Source organism: Antedon mediterranea, chromosome 2 (genome assembly GCF_964355755.1).
Source record: "Antedon mediterranea chromosome 2, ecAntMedi1.1, whole genome shotgun sequence".
NCBI lineage: Eukaryota > Metazoa > Echinodermata > Crinoidea > Comatulida > Antedonidae > Antedon > Antedon mediterranea.
In genome coordinates this window covers 25,559,726-25,573,932 of record NC_092671.1, presented here as the reverse complement: position 1 = coordinate 25,573,932, position 14,207 = coordinate 25,559,726, and the positions used below count along the sequence as shown (strand labels likewise).

Here is a 14,207-nt window from a genome sequence, read left to right as displayed (position 1 = left end):
TAGTCCTAAAATCAATGATCATCTCCTTTGTTTTTGATGCATTTATTTGGAGATAATTATCGTCACAATAATATCCTCGTATTATTGTGTACAGGTATTTTTTAAGAGGACATCCATTAGACAGTGTATACTACGGTCGGAAAACACCCCTATTTGGGGCAAATCGTTCAACCTAAATTCGTTTTAATTGTCAATAACTAATTATCTAACTCAATTTAATTAGTAAACAGGGTTACATCTGGTGGTTTAAATCAGTACCGAGATTCTAACCAACTGTATATACCATCGAGTAAACATTCTAGAAATAACGCGCGATTTACCGAATTTTGCCCTTACGTAAATTTATAATTATATAGATGAGTGAAAAAAGCACGTGTGCACTCCTCTTTAAAACCTTAAAACAAACTTTTAAATACTCTTGAGGGCAGCAAACACATGAAAAAACCTAAAAGAGATCTGCTAGTGAGGATCGACTGTAGGCTGGGCTCTCATATTTTTTTCTAGGCCTCCCCTAGACATTAGGCCTATTATAGGCCTATACGCACGGAAAGATAAGATGTCAGAATCATATCTTGATCCATGGAGGGAAGTTTACCATAATTTAAAGCAGCCTGTTGTAAATCATCTTTTACGGTATCCAGGACGTTATTTGGTGACAATTAGAAAGGTACTGACTCTTTCCCGTTCCGACAGGTAAACAGCAGTTGCAAAACAATTACAGCAGTTGCAAAACAATTTCTGATCCAGAGACGTTTGGGCCCAGGTTTTTTTTCCACATTTTTAGGCCAAATTAAAAAGGAAATGCGATAATTTAGCCATAGTTGAATGAGATAATTTAAATTTTCGGTTAATTTTTCTAATCTAGAACGTACAGTAATCAGTTTTATTTATATGCCTTTTTTCTACAGGAACTTCATCGGTTAATTTTGGCTGCGGAAACATGGCCTTAGACTTGGGAGTAATAGTTGACTGAGATATTTAAATCATCTGTTATTTCTTTTCTCGAGCGGAATTTGTCCCGATTCCACATTTAGATATTAATATATTGGTTAATTTTTATCAGTTAAATAATAGTCAGGCAGCATTTGTCACTATATTAACTTTACTTCATATATTTAGCCAAGTTTGATTTTTCACTTTTAAGTGATCAAGGACATCACAAGAAACAACTTCCAACTTGTTGTCCAAATTCTAAACGCGTTTTTCATTCGCTGGGGGCACTTTTTCAAAATGGCCGCCTATGCTATCAAGTACTTATATCTCGGCAACTACTAATCGTAGAGACTTGGTTTTAGTCTTAAAATGTTCATAAGGTACATAATTCTATTCACTATAATGGAACATTTTGCCCTAAAATGACCGGAAATACTATTTCTGACCATTTGACCTTTGACCTGATCTTATCATATCTCAATAACTATTGGTCAGAAAGAGTTGATATTTATCCCAAATTGTTCAGAAAATACATGTTTCTATTTGCTTTAATGCAAAGGTTTGTTTCAAGATGGCCGGAAAAACCATATCGGACCTTTGATCATAGCCTGTGTGATATCCACAACATGTTGGTTAATATAGATAACATTTTTCGATAGATTGCTCAGAACATCCATATTTGCAACACATTATTGTTTTTTAAATTATTGATGCTTTAAAACATTCACTTAAGCTTGGTAATTAAAGTTTTAAAATAAATAAAAGCCACTCATTATCTCCATACATAATCCTAGCCTGTGATTGGCTGAAAGTTCAAGCAGATTAGATTTCATGAGTTTAAATGGCAAGTGTTTTTTAAACCGATTTAAACAGTGTTTGCTGGGAAATCATACTTATTATTAGTACATATACATTTACTTGTATAATAATGTACCTATGCTGATATAAATGTTGTATAGAGAGGCCTTAGTTAAATAGTTATAAACTAGTTCCAGCCTAGTTTCAGCAGGCCTGTACAGAAAGATGATACAAAAGCAGCATCAATCCTAATTATTGATGGAATGTGTGTCGTCAATATGGTAAAGAAGGTGTCTGATAAGTTCAATGCTTCTGACTTTGCATCTGAATTTGTTAACCTGATTGTTGGTATGAGCAAACCATATGATGAAGTTCGTCTTTTATTTGATCAATATCTATCAGGATCTTTAAAAGAATCTACACGAGATAAGAGAACACAGAAAACAACTACCATGTCAATGACAACACGGAGATTAAGAACATTAAGACATTTTTATCGCACATAGAGACCAAAGCTGAACTTACAAAATACCTGTCAGAGAAGATACTTAATCACTTCAGGAACAACACGAAGAAGGTCCTAGTAACAAATCACATGATGGCAAACTGAAATCTCTCAGAAATTACCATGATGCCAGAGATGACACACGGACAACACACATTGGAAGAAGGGGACCAACTGGTCTTATTGAATGCCTTTGATTGTATGAACAAAGACCCAAGTGCCAATGTTGACATATTTTCTGTAGATACTGATGTCTTTATCCTTTTAACAGGAAGCTATCCTCTACTTCCTCCAATGACCACATTTTGTAGGAAAAGAGGGGAAAAAATACCTATATGGGAATGCTATTACCGACTTTGAAAACAAATATCAGCAGCACTGATTGGATGGTACGCATTTAAAGGTACAGATAACACAGGTACATTTGCTGGAAAAGGAGTGTCCGCCCATTTCAAAGCACTTATGAAATGTGACGATGAAATACTAGATGCATTTGCTGTATATGGACTGACCTCTGAAATACCAAATTGGATTTTCAGGCAAATGGAAAGATATGTTTGCATATTATACAGTACTTCTAAGATCAAGGCAGATTATGTCACAGACTTGAGATGGATGTTATTTGCACAGAAAGGCAAGGAAGGACAACAATTACCTCCAACTATGGGAACTCTTAGACCACACGTGGAAAGAGCATACTACATGTCTATTGTATGGAATTCATCATGCAAGCCAACTCCATCTATTTCACCAGCAACTGACTACTCTTGGCAAACTAGAAGATGGTCACTTGAAGCCGGTATTTTGCAACAATCCACCAGCACCAGAAGCTCTTCTAGGAATTCGTCGATGTAACTGAAAATGGATCATGCTCAACAAATCGCTGTAGTTGTAAGAAAAACAACTTGCTCTGTACTGATGCATGTGAGTGTGGTGATGGATGTGGGAATACAAAGGACTCGAATGTAGAGCTAGTAGACGATATCGATGAACTTTATTGACTGGAGAGGGAATCTGACTATCATCAATATTTATGGTATGTATTTATTTATTATAACAGTTCCATTGGTGATTTGAAATATTGATTTTGGAACAAGGGATATCATCAACAAAACCACAAGTACCGGTACAAGTTATAAACAATACTAGACAAATATGTAGTCTCTCAGTTGTGGATATTACATGCATTAGGGCAAGAGGTCAGATATGGCATTTCTGTTTGCTTTAAAAAAAAAACATTTAATTACAGTAAATATAAAAAGGCATACTGCGAACAATTTGAAACAAATTTCAAGTCTGTGTGACCATTAGTTACCGAGATATGATGATAGAAGGTCAAAGGTCAAATGGTCAGAAATGGCATTTCCAGTTATTTCTGGTCAAAATGTTCCATTAGAGTAAATAGAAATATGTACCTTACGAACATTTAAAGATTAAAACCAAGTCTCTACGATTAGTGGTTGCCGAGATATAAGTACTTGATAGCATAAGCGGCCATTTTGAAAAAGGCGCCCCCAGCGAATGAAAAACGCGTTTAGAATTTGGACAACAAGTTGGAAGTTGTTCGTTGTGATGTCCTTGATCACTTAAAAGTGAAAAATCAAACTTGGCTAAATATATGAAGTAAAATACAAATGCTGCCTGACTATAACAGTTGACAGTCTGAATACTGAGAGCCATCCGACTAAGTCTAAGTTTGCCTTATTGTTTGCAGCATTCATAAAACATTCATTCTCTTTTCGAATAATACACCCATCCATATGACCAAGGATAGAAATTGTAGTTTAACCTATTTTTTGTTTTTAACTAGATGAGAATTGAGCCAATACCAGGAAAAGAGAGGGTCAATATCTTTGGAAAAACTGTAATTGATTACTCAAACATATTTACATATGGTAAGAATAAAGAGGAGAGACCATATACAAATATTGAATGGGCTAGGGCTAATAGTAAACATGATTTGTAGACTTGGAATAGGTCACCGAATTTGTAACTTTGTCATGGATTTTTAATTTAAAGCTCAGGTACAGGCATGAATTTTAAATATAATATCTGGTTAATTTTACATAAATCAGATATTTGTAATAGAAATCAAGACGAAAAAACATGAATTCCCTTGAAATGGTCAAATACTAGATGTGGCAAAATTCTGCCATAAAAACGAGAAAGATTTTTTTTTAGTAGTTAGGTAGTTTAACCTAATGTAATATTTATAACATCTCTGGTGACTCCCTAGAAGGTGCTAAAGATGGTGGATAATTTTTACTCTAGCTGAGGGCATAGCAAAATTATAATCGCATTTCAACATTTCAATTCATGGCGTCTGATTGGTTAATAGTTTTGGTATAGTTGTTGCCATGTCCTCTAACTGTAAATCAAATAGAGACCCATGAATCAAAACAAGTAAACTCCGGTAATGTACTGTACATGTGCTTTTTTTATGTTATATGATATTATTTTTATTACATAGCTAATCACATTAGAAAGGAAGATGGTATTATTGGCCTTTATCGCGGTCATTATGGTCTTTGTCGGACAAACATTATTGCAGGATTTACACAAATGGCTGTTAAAAAAGTATGTATGACACATTCTAACACTACTGTTGAGAGACAGTGTTATAGCATGGCACTAAAAGCCCTTTTCTCGCTGTGCACCAGGAATATACATGGAATGTGCCATTACCATGTAGATATATGCTCGAATGAAAGTTAATATGTGCTGGTAGATATTTATATTAAACAGTTTGAACAAGAATTGCATTTTTTACATATGTCCTCATCAGAAGAGCGAGTGAGTGGCCGAGTGGTTAAGACAGTGGAACCATAATTACGTAGCCATAACATCAGCAAGGGTTCGAGGCTCACTCGCTCCATGGTTCTGGTGGTAGAATGAGTCTTCTCGGATGAGGACTATAAACCATAGGTCCAGTGTACACATAGCTCATGTGCACTTTAAAGAACCTAGTACATCTTTCGAGACAAATAGAGGGTTACCCCGGTGTACTAGTCCAAACAAACACAGCCACTGTCACACACAGCCACTGTGCAATTGGGACTGGACCGTTTTAGAGGTGTTTACCACCTGTTGGTCCAGATCCTTCACTTACAGAGTTATTGAGAAGTTGATTAAATAAAATAAAGAAATCCTATGTTGTGAGCATTATTGAACCTAGTACATCTTTCGATATAAGCATTTTCTGATGATTTATTCTGTGTTTGTACTTTTCATCCTCCACAGATGTTAAATGTGTTACTCCCACCTAGAATGAATGCTGCATCTGATCTTAAGGCATTTTCAATTGAGGTTTGTGATAGTAGAATTACAGTATGGTTATGGGCTAGGTCGCACTGCTGGGTTGTTTGAGAATGAACTGCTATTCCTAACCGATTGCATGAAGTCTGTTATAAAAGATGAAATGAATGAATGTGTAAAGCTCTGTCTACACTATCAAGCTTTATGTGACAAAACAATGTGATGTGCCCATATATGGACATGATAATGTCATATCACTAGTCTACCATATTTAAGCATAGTTCCCAACTATTTTTCTGAGATTTCTCATGGTTCGCATATGCATGTATGAAAACGAATAATAATGTGAGATCAAACTGTTTTATAATTTTTAACAATTTATGCAGTATGAAAAGGTTACACAGGCTACAGTATATAATACAAAATAATTTGAAAAGCAATAGTTTCTTCCAACAAATGTAAATATACTGCTTAGCTAAAGTGGTAATTTGTACAGTACTTCATAGATTTATAGCTTTCTTTAGTGTTTCATGTGAAATGATTCTCAAATTGCAGACATGCAAGGAAATTGCATCTCGTACTGTTTCAACAATCATCAGCTACCCATTTTTGGTTGTAAATACTAGATGCTTGGCACAATTTGTAGGAAAGGAGACACTCTACAGGTATGTGAATATAGTGAATATTTATATATTATTTAATTCACATGTTCAGTCTGTGAACTGAGGACTCCTACTCCAAACAACAGAATGCTGTGCTGGTCTGGCTGCAACAGGATCAGTTCCAAGCCCCTTAACAGACACAGCGTGTCGAGGAGAATATGTACAGTACTGTTGATATTTGTCACAGCCAGACATAAGATCAAAGGACTGTTACGAGTTCCTATCTTGTCAAGGCGAGCTCAGTGTCATGTTGTTAGATTGCCTTGCTCTTGCAGTACCAGTACCGTAGCCCAGTGGTGAGTGTGGCAAAAAAATGGGAATAATCTCCTGTGCGGGTATCAAAGGTGGTCAGTTTAAAATCTTACCGTACTGGTAGCTATGGCTCTGCCTACTGTATCATAGCAGAATTTTGGAGGTTAGTTCCCACAGCCTTGTATGCGGTGTTTACTGACAATCAAGTTGGCTGCATGGTCATGGTGTCAGTACTTTGTGTCATTTATGTTCCTGGCCATTAACTATAACATTCATGTTACTGGAGTAGGTGACGTTTCTGTAGCGTCATTTTACGGAGGTATTGGTGATGGTTTTACTGTGAAAGAAATCCCACTGATTTTGTCTTTAACAAACATTCTCTTGAAATGAAGATTTCTCTCTCATGATATGTTTTTTTTTACAAATGTGTTAAGTCTTCACTTGTTTGCTATTCATGTCAAAAATTTCTATTGATCATACATTCCAATAATTATCGATCTATAGTTTCCCCTATGTTTCATAATTTGTTTGGGATTTTATTTGTGTTACACAAGCTTGTCGAAAATAAGCACTTTTTCATCAGTGGGGAAGGAGGAGATAGTTCAAATTACACAGTAAAATCTTTATTCTTTTGTACACAAATATTGTAAATAGAGAGACATTTAAAAAAAACTATGAAAAATAAATGGTGTGGTAAAAAATGTTATCAGGTGACTAAATATAGGTAATATAACTTGAATTTTACATTTCTGATATTTTTATTCAACTTCAGTTTTATTTTCATGCTATAGCAAAAATTATCCACCATCTTTTTTCACCTTCTAGGAAGTCACCAGACATGTTATTACATTAGGTTAGACTTCTCCTAACTACTTAAAAACGTCTTTCTGGTTTTTATAGCAGAATTTTGTCAAATTTTGTATTTGACAATTTTAAGGGAAATTCATGTTTTTTCATCTTGATTTCTATTACAAATATTTGATTTATGTACAATTAATCAGATATTATATTTAAAATTAATGCTTGTACCTGAGCTTAAAGTCCAACAGTTGTTGCTCAATTAATGTTCCACACTTTGATATTTGTAAAAATATTGTTATTTATTTTTTTATTTATTTTATTTTATTAATTTTAGCAACATTAAAACAATAAATAAAATTTATCAAGGAGTAGCAAAAGAGGTCGAAGGACCATTGTCGCCACACCAGCACTCAAAGCATACATTAAAACATAAAACAATGTAAATATGTAATATTAATACCATACATTAAAGAGGCATAGTATTGTTAAAGTGGTCCATTAACATTTTTTTAAATTGTACCCTTCCGCAAACAAAGGCGTCTTTAATATTGACCGGTAGTGAATTCCACAAACGAATAAATCTGGTTGGGATACAATGCTTTCCACTATCAGTTTTGGATGCAAGATGTTTAAAAGTTAGAACATCCAAATGCCTACAATTGATAATCAAAATATTTAAAATAAAACTATTCTGTAATTTATATAATATATTTGTAACAAAAATAACGGTAAAATAATCTCGATTTGATTCAGCTGTCATCAAATTCAGTCTAGTTAATCGGTCAGAATATGGCTGATCTAAGATTCGTTGATGAAGGATAAATTGAATTGCCCTTCTTTGAATTTTCTCTATCTTATTAATATGACATCTTGACGATAAAGATACCAAACAGGGAAGCAATATTGAATATGGGGAAGAACAAGACATTTATAAAGTTTAAGTAAAACAGATGTAGAACAACCTGTGGCAATTGACCGTATAAAACCTAACATCCTATTGCATTTAAAAGTTACATTATCTACCTGATGTGCCCATGACAAATTATGAAATATTACCACACCAAGTAACGTAATGTCATTAACGTTCATGAGTTCATGTCCATTTAGAATGTAAGATTGAACAACGGGATCTCGTTTTCTGGACAATGACAGGACTTGACATTTATTAGGGTTAAGGGAAAGTGAATTAAGTGCTGACCACCAGGAGATCGTGTCAATGTCCTGTTGCAGAGATAAACTATCTTCCTCCGTCATTATACATTTAGCAATGCAAGTGTCGTCTGCATATTGATATGGTTTTGCACGTAGTCAATAGTGTCCGGATGGAAGAAGAAGAGGAAAAGATGAGAGTCCTAGACTCGGGTACCCCGAGTAATAAAACGAAATATACTCTATATCATATTACGTATACAGTATATTTCACCATAATGCCAGGGCTCGAACCGGGACCTTCTGCGTGTTAAGCAGACTTGACAACCACTACACTACGAAACCTCTTACACTAAAAATGTGGGTTACACAAAGTTTTTTAATCCATTTAAATTACAAATAAATATGGTAATAAGCACAAAGCAAAATAAACATGTGTAAAAGTGATAATTACCGATTACAAAAAATAAGTATTTAAAAAAATAATAAAAATAAGATATATTGTGTATAATTATCATATTTCGTATACAGTACTTTTCACCATAAAGTTAAAAAAAAAATGGTTTCGCCCGGGCTCAAACCAGGTACCTTCTGCTTGTTAAGCAAACGTGATAACCACTACGCCAAGAAGCCGCATATAACTACATAACGCTGTGGTGTGTGTCACACATTGTGGCTTCTTAATTAAACAAATTAATTAACAAAAAAGCACGAATGTGCGATACTCGGGGTACAGCAAATGAAGCTGTAATGACGTCATAAGACGGGATGTGACGTCACATACACATCAATAACCTACCAAATACGGTATATATGGTACCATCTTCGAGACGTCATATGGCTGCATCCGGTTTGAAATTAAAAAATCCGGCTCTATAGATTTGAGGAAATGTCCCTGTAGTATATTCATGCCAAATCCCAGCTCAATACTACAACTAGGGAGGAGTAGTACTTTAAAAATCGCACTTTTTACTCAATAGTGTCCAGATGGATGAAGAGAAGATGATTAAGTCCTAGACTCGGATTCCAACCAAGGCAACATGGAACCACAAATTCCATAGGTTCTTTTTAGTTTGGAAATCATTGTAGAGTACGAAATGGAATCAAATGCACGACTGTAGTCCAGTGCAACAATGCCAATGCGTGGGACACCTTTGTCAAGTAAGGTTGTCCATGATGTTGTCGCCTCGGCAAGCAAGCTTGAACAAGATTTACCAGAAGTAAATCCATGCTGCGCATCATACAGAAGGCCGAACTCGTTTAGGTGGTTACGAAGTTCATCAGCAACTATGCTCTCCAATACTTTGCAAAATAGCGAAGTTAAGGCTACCGGTCTGTAATTTTTCAATTCGCCTTTCTTGTCCTTTTGTGAATGGGAGCAATATTTGCATCTTTCCGGGCCGAAGGTACTTCGGCACTAGACAAGCTATAATTGTATATGTCTGTCAGCAACAGTGACAGACTAGCAGCACATAGCTTCAGCATAGACGATGTCACACAGTCAGGACCAGGTGCTTTTCCGTTTTTCAAGTTTCTCAATTTTTTATATACAGTGACAGGGTGAATATATATGACGAAAATAAGGAATTAAATGAATCTGCGATAATGATAGGATCGGAACATGCTATACCGTTGACTTCCTTTTTATAACTCAATATAATTCAATTATATTTGTAATACTGATATTGATATTTTTCACTTCTTTCCATTCCACAATTTGAGATTTGATATTTTATTAGTGACGATGGCTAACTGTATTTTTGCGCTATTTTGTAAACATCGTCACTACTTTTGCGAATAAGTAATTTTATAATAAATAAAGCTTGTATGTTTATTCAATCCATTCATTTATCTTTTTTTAGTGGATGGTTTCCTCCTTTTAGACACATGTATAATGAATCTGGAATTAGTGGTTTTTTTGTGTAAGTGTACTTTAATATCTAATATTTTAATATTAGCTCTTGGGTTGGTTATCCAGGCTAAGAGCGCTAACTTGCTAAACCCTGGGGTCCCTGAGCAGAATAATAGGAAAAAACAGGCATTATCATATGTCTAAAATAGCTAAAAACACCCGAGGCATCCAGCATTTACTTATTATTAGGTTCCCTAAACCAGGGGCCTCTGCGTTTATGCCACTGCCACGATCTGGCATTCTAACATCAATGCTGACATATAGACTATCATGTGACGTAGTAGTCATCCCACAATGTGTACTCTAAGTCTATTTCTAAAATTCTAAATGTATGCAAGCCTGTGTTATATTATGCACTACGCATTTTGTTCAATTCCCATATGATGATGACCTGAAGTGTATAAGCCCTATAACATTGTGGAGATGATTGTAAAGATATACGGTAACTAAAAACGTGATTTAAACTTTTCCTAACTATGAATTTTTGTAAAGGTGAAAAAGTCCCAAATTCTTTCCTTACTATGTATGCATTTGGTGATAATTAACAGCCTTAAGCTGCAATACATTCATGATGGAATTGTTTTCTAAATAGTGGGAAGTCACACAAAGAATTGAACAACACAATCCTTCCTTCCGACAAACAGGCATGAATGTACTGTACCTGAAGGCTTGGTTCCCATCAGTAGCTAGCAAAGACATACACACAAAAACACAAGCTATTTGACCAATCACAAGTAACAACTCTGATAATCTGTAACTCCTTTCTGGTACCATGTACTGTACATTCCAGGTTTACTTTATTTATTCCATGCTTGACACTGTGTTTTCATTTTTCATTTCAGTGGTCTGGTTCCAGAACTAATACATGAAGTGTGTTGTGTGTTAATATTAAAAGGAATGTATTATCTTTGGAGCAATGTACTTGATAACCAGGTTAGTAGTAAAAAACTGTATGTAGGGAAGGTTTTAAATTTCAATTGTACCAGCTTAGCTATGTTTTGACTAAATATAATTAATTATCTACATTTTATCATTTAAATACAGTCGATTCTCCTAATATTGGACACTCTGAAAAATGTTTACCTTAGTTTGTCCTTTTTATTCAAAGATTAAAAAAAAAAAGATAATCTAGGCCTACTGTGTATACTACCTATATCTATTCTAGATGTATTTACGTTTATTTTGAAAGAAATTTAAGGTCTGTGAATAGGCAATTGCAATAAAATTTGTTTGCTGAATTCTACTAGCCCGGCGAGCAACATGATGATGCAGATTCGCTAACCCGGTATGTTTTTCACTAGATACTGTACGCAGGGCTAAGTACTAAATCAAGCCCTGCTGTACCAGTCCAGCTCAAGGATGGGAGAGTTGACTTTATTTCTGAATTAAAAGCCATCCACTTTCACCCATGTGGGTTATGGAAATGTTATGTTTTATTTTTGTTTTCATTTTTACACAGACTCAAAGAACTTCAATCAGAGACCTGTCAGTGGTAAGACCCGTCATATTGCTGGGGTTTTGACTAGATTTTAATTTGTCATTATTGCGCATTACATGCATATATACTTATGAATTTGTCGGGAATCTTTATAAAATATATTAAAGAAAACAATTTTATTTTGTTGTTACCTGAAACATGTTATAAATTAATAATGTTATATGCTCTTCGCAACATTGGCTATTCTGACCTGAAATTTACCTGATAGCTTATTGAGGCTATTTATGGCCATAGAGGAATATACTCAGAAAATTGGATAAAAGCTTGTTAGTTTGATATAATTGATAATTGACGGACAAATAATAATAGAATAAAAAAAGAAAGAAATAAAGGCAAAATCTTCAGTATGTATGAATTTGTCTTTTTTTATAGGTTTCTGGGTTTTTTGTGCTCCAATTTCTTTTACCATTTGATCAAACAAGTCTCATCATGTGTGTCAGTAATTCTGGGTAAGTAGTAGTTCTTGTTCCTGGTTGTGGGCAAGTGGACGAACACCTGTCCCACGCTGATGATGGTTGTCCACAAGATATGAGGTGCCTTCACTGGCTGTTCTGCAAGAGGATAACCAGGTGCACTGGACTCAACAGCCACAATCTTTAGTACGTAGAGTTCTGCATTGGTCGCTAGTAAATCCATACTCTTCTAGAAGCATACTAGGAGCATGACTCAGCTAAAGCTACTGTACATTATCAAACTAGTTTGAAAAAAAAGGTGTGATGTGCCCAAATATGTTAGTGATATGCCCAAATATGGTTGTGATATGAAATCATCAATCATGGGCACATCATATTTTTTTGTTTGATAGTGTAGACTAATCTAAAGACGTACTGTAGAGGAATCCTACTTTCAATTGACCAAATCATATGGCATCAAGGTCTCATGTTAACAGCTACACACCAGGTTTGCAAGATAGGCTGTCGTAGAAACGCCCTCAAATAATAAAAATACTGAAAATTTACAAATATACAAACTTTCCACCAAAGTAGCCAGAATTTCATATACTTTTATACCAGTACCACTGAACTGGTGACTGAGTTATTTCTGATATACCACAACAACAAAAATACATTCAGTTGAATTCTTTTTATATTTATATTAGTTTGTATATTTTTACATTCGTATTTGATAGACTTGAAGCTGCTCGTAAAATGCCAGTGTATCATAAATGGACCGACTGCCTTCGTGATCTATGGAGAGAAGTAAGCATTTCATTTCTCTGTTTTAAAATATTGCTAAAAAGTGTAATTAATGGAAAAATGGTTCTGTCAATATTCACTGTCTGTTGTTTATTGTTACAAAATTTACTATAATTTAATTGAATAGGATATTAAAAAATTACTTGTTCATTTTAATGAATAATGAGTATGCTAAGAAAGTAGATGATTTTACTTCTGAATTTGATAATCACAGAAAGGTAGTAAGACAATGAAGATGTGTCGATGGGTTTTAAACCTGTCCTTAGTAAATTTCACTTTTGCTCTTGTGTACTGATATAATTTTTTTATTTTCTGTTTTTTTTCTTAGGGATTTCTGAAAAACTGGTTAAGGTTATATTGGGGACAGATTCCTGCATAAAGCAATGATGCACGAGTCATGAACACTTACTAAAGAAACCTGCTTCTATATCAGTTTGTTATGTTGTCATATCAGTGTTTCAACATCGTATATTCATAGGATGTCTACATACTGTATCTAGCAAAAGATTTCAATTTGTGTCTTAGTTGAACCATGGTTGGAATTACCTTTTTTAACTTTTTTGCCGATTTTCTCAGATCATCTCTACCATTTTTAAATCGTTATTTTATATCAATATTCCACACTGCTTTAAAGTTTATTTTCGAAATTATATATTTATGTTTATTGGTATAGCAGTATAGTTTATTAGAGGGTCTACTAATAATTCTAATATATGATATAAAACAACCGACATGTGGTAAGTGATTATGATTCCATAATTCAAACTTGATTTGATCATGTTGAATACTTTCTTATGATAAATATTGAAATATAGAATCATAATGACTTGCCTCACTATTTTTGGTATAATTTAGGAAACATAACTGAAGTAATTATTATGTAATACTGGTTGAAATCTTAAAATCTTCTTTTAAGCGTTACTTCCTTTAGGTATGCCATGTTATTGCAATAAATAAAAACCAAAATATGATTTATATCCATTTTACATTTTATTCAGCAAAACTACTGTACAGGTACCAAATTTGCCAAGAAATTTTTTTGTGCGGTTGCATCTTTTTAAAAAAGTTGCAAGAAGTGAAATGTGAAAAAGCCAAAAAAAGATATATATATATATATTGGAATTTTATAAGCAATTTGTTAAGTATTTCTCTATATAGACCCATGCAGAAAAATCTACAAACTATTTTTATTTTTCGCTAGTCCGTCAAAAAGTTTATAAAATCACCTTGGTTTATTTTATTCTTA

General features: G+C 34.2%; 1 protein-coding gene across 1 annotated transcript; it reads left to right on the top strand.

The window, feature by feature from the left end:
• Positions 1-462: 462 nt before the first annotated feature.
• On the top strand, positions 463-14,187 carry LOC140039798 (mitochondrial carrier homolog 2-like). The gene is made up of 11 exons (XM_072085397.1): positions 463-667; positions 4,047-4,131; positions 4,707-4,813; positions 5,477-5,542; positions 6,047-6,156; positions 10,218-10,277; positions 11,110-11,200; positions 11,727-11,759; positions 12,138-12,214; positions 12,895-12,964; positions 13,290-14,187. The coding sequence occupies exons 1-11, from the start codon at positions 557-559 to the stop codon at positions 13,338-13,340; spliced, it is 861 nt and encodes a 286-aa protein (XP_071941498.1). The 5' UTR covers positions 463-556; the 3' UTR covers positions 13,341-14,187.
• Positions 14,188-14,207: the final 20 nt, after the last annotated feature.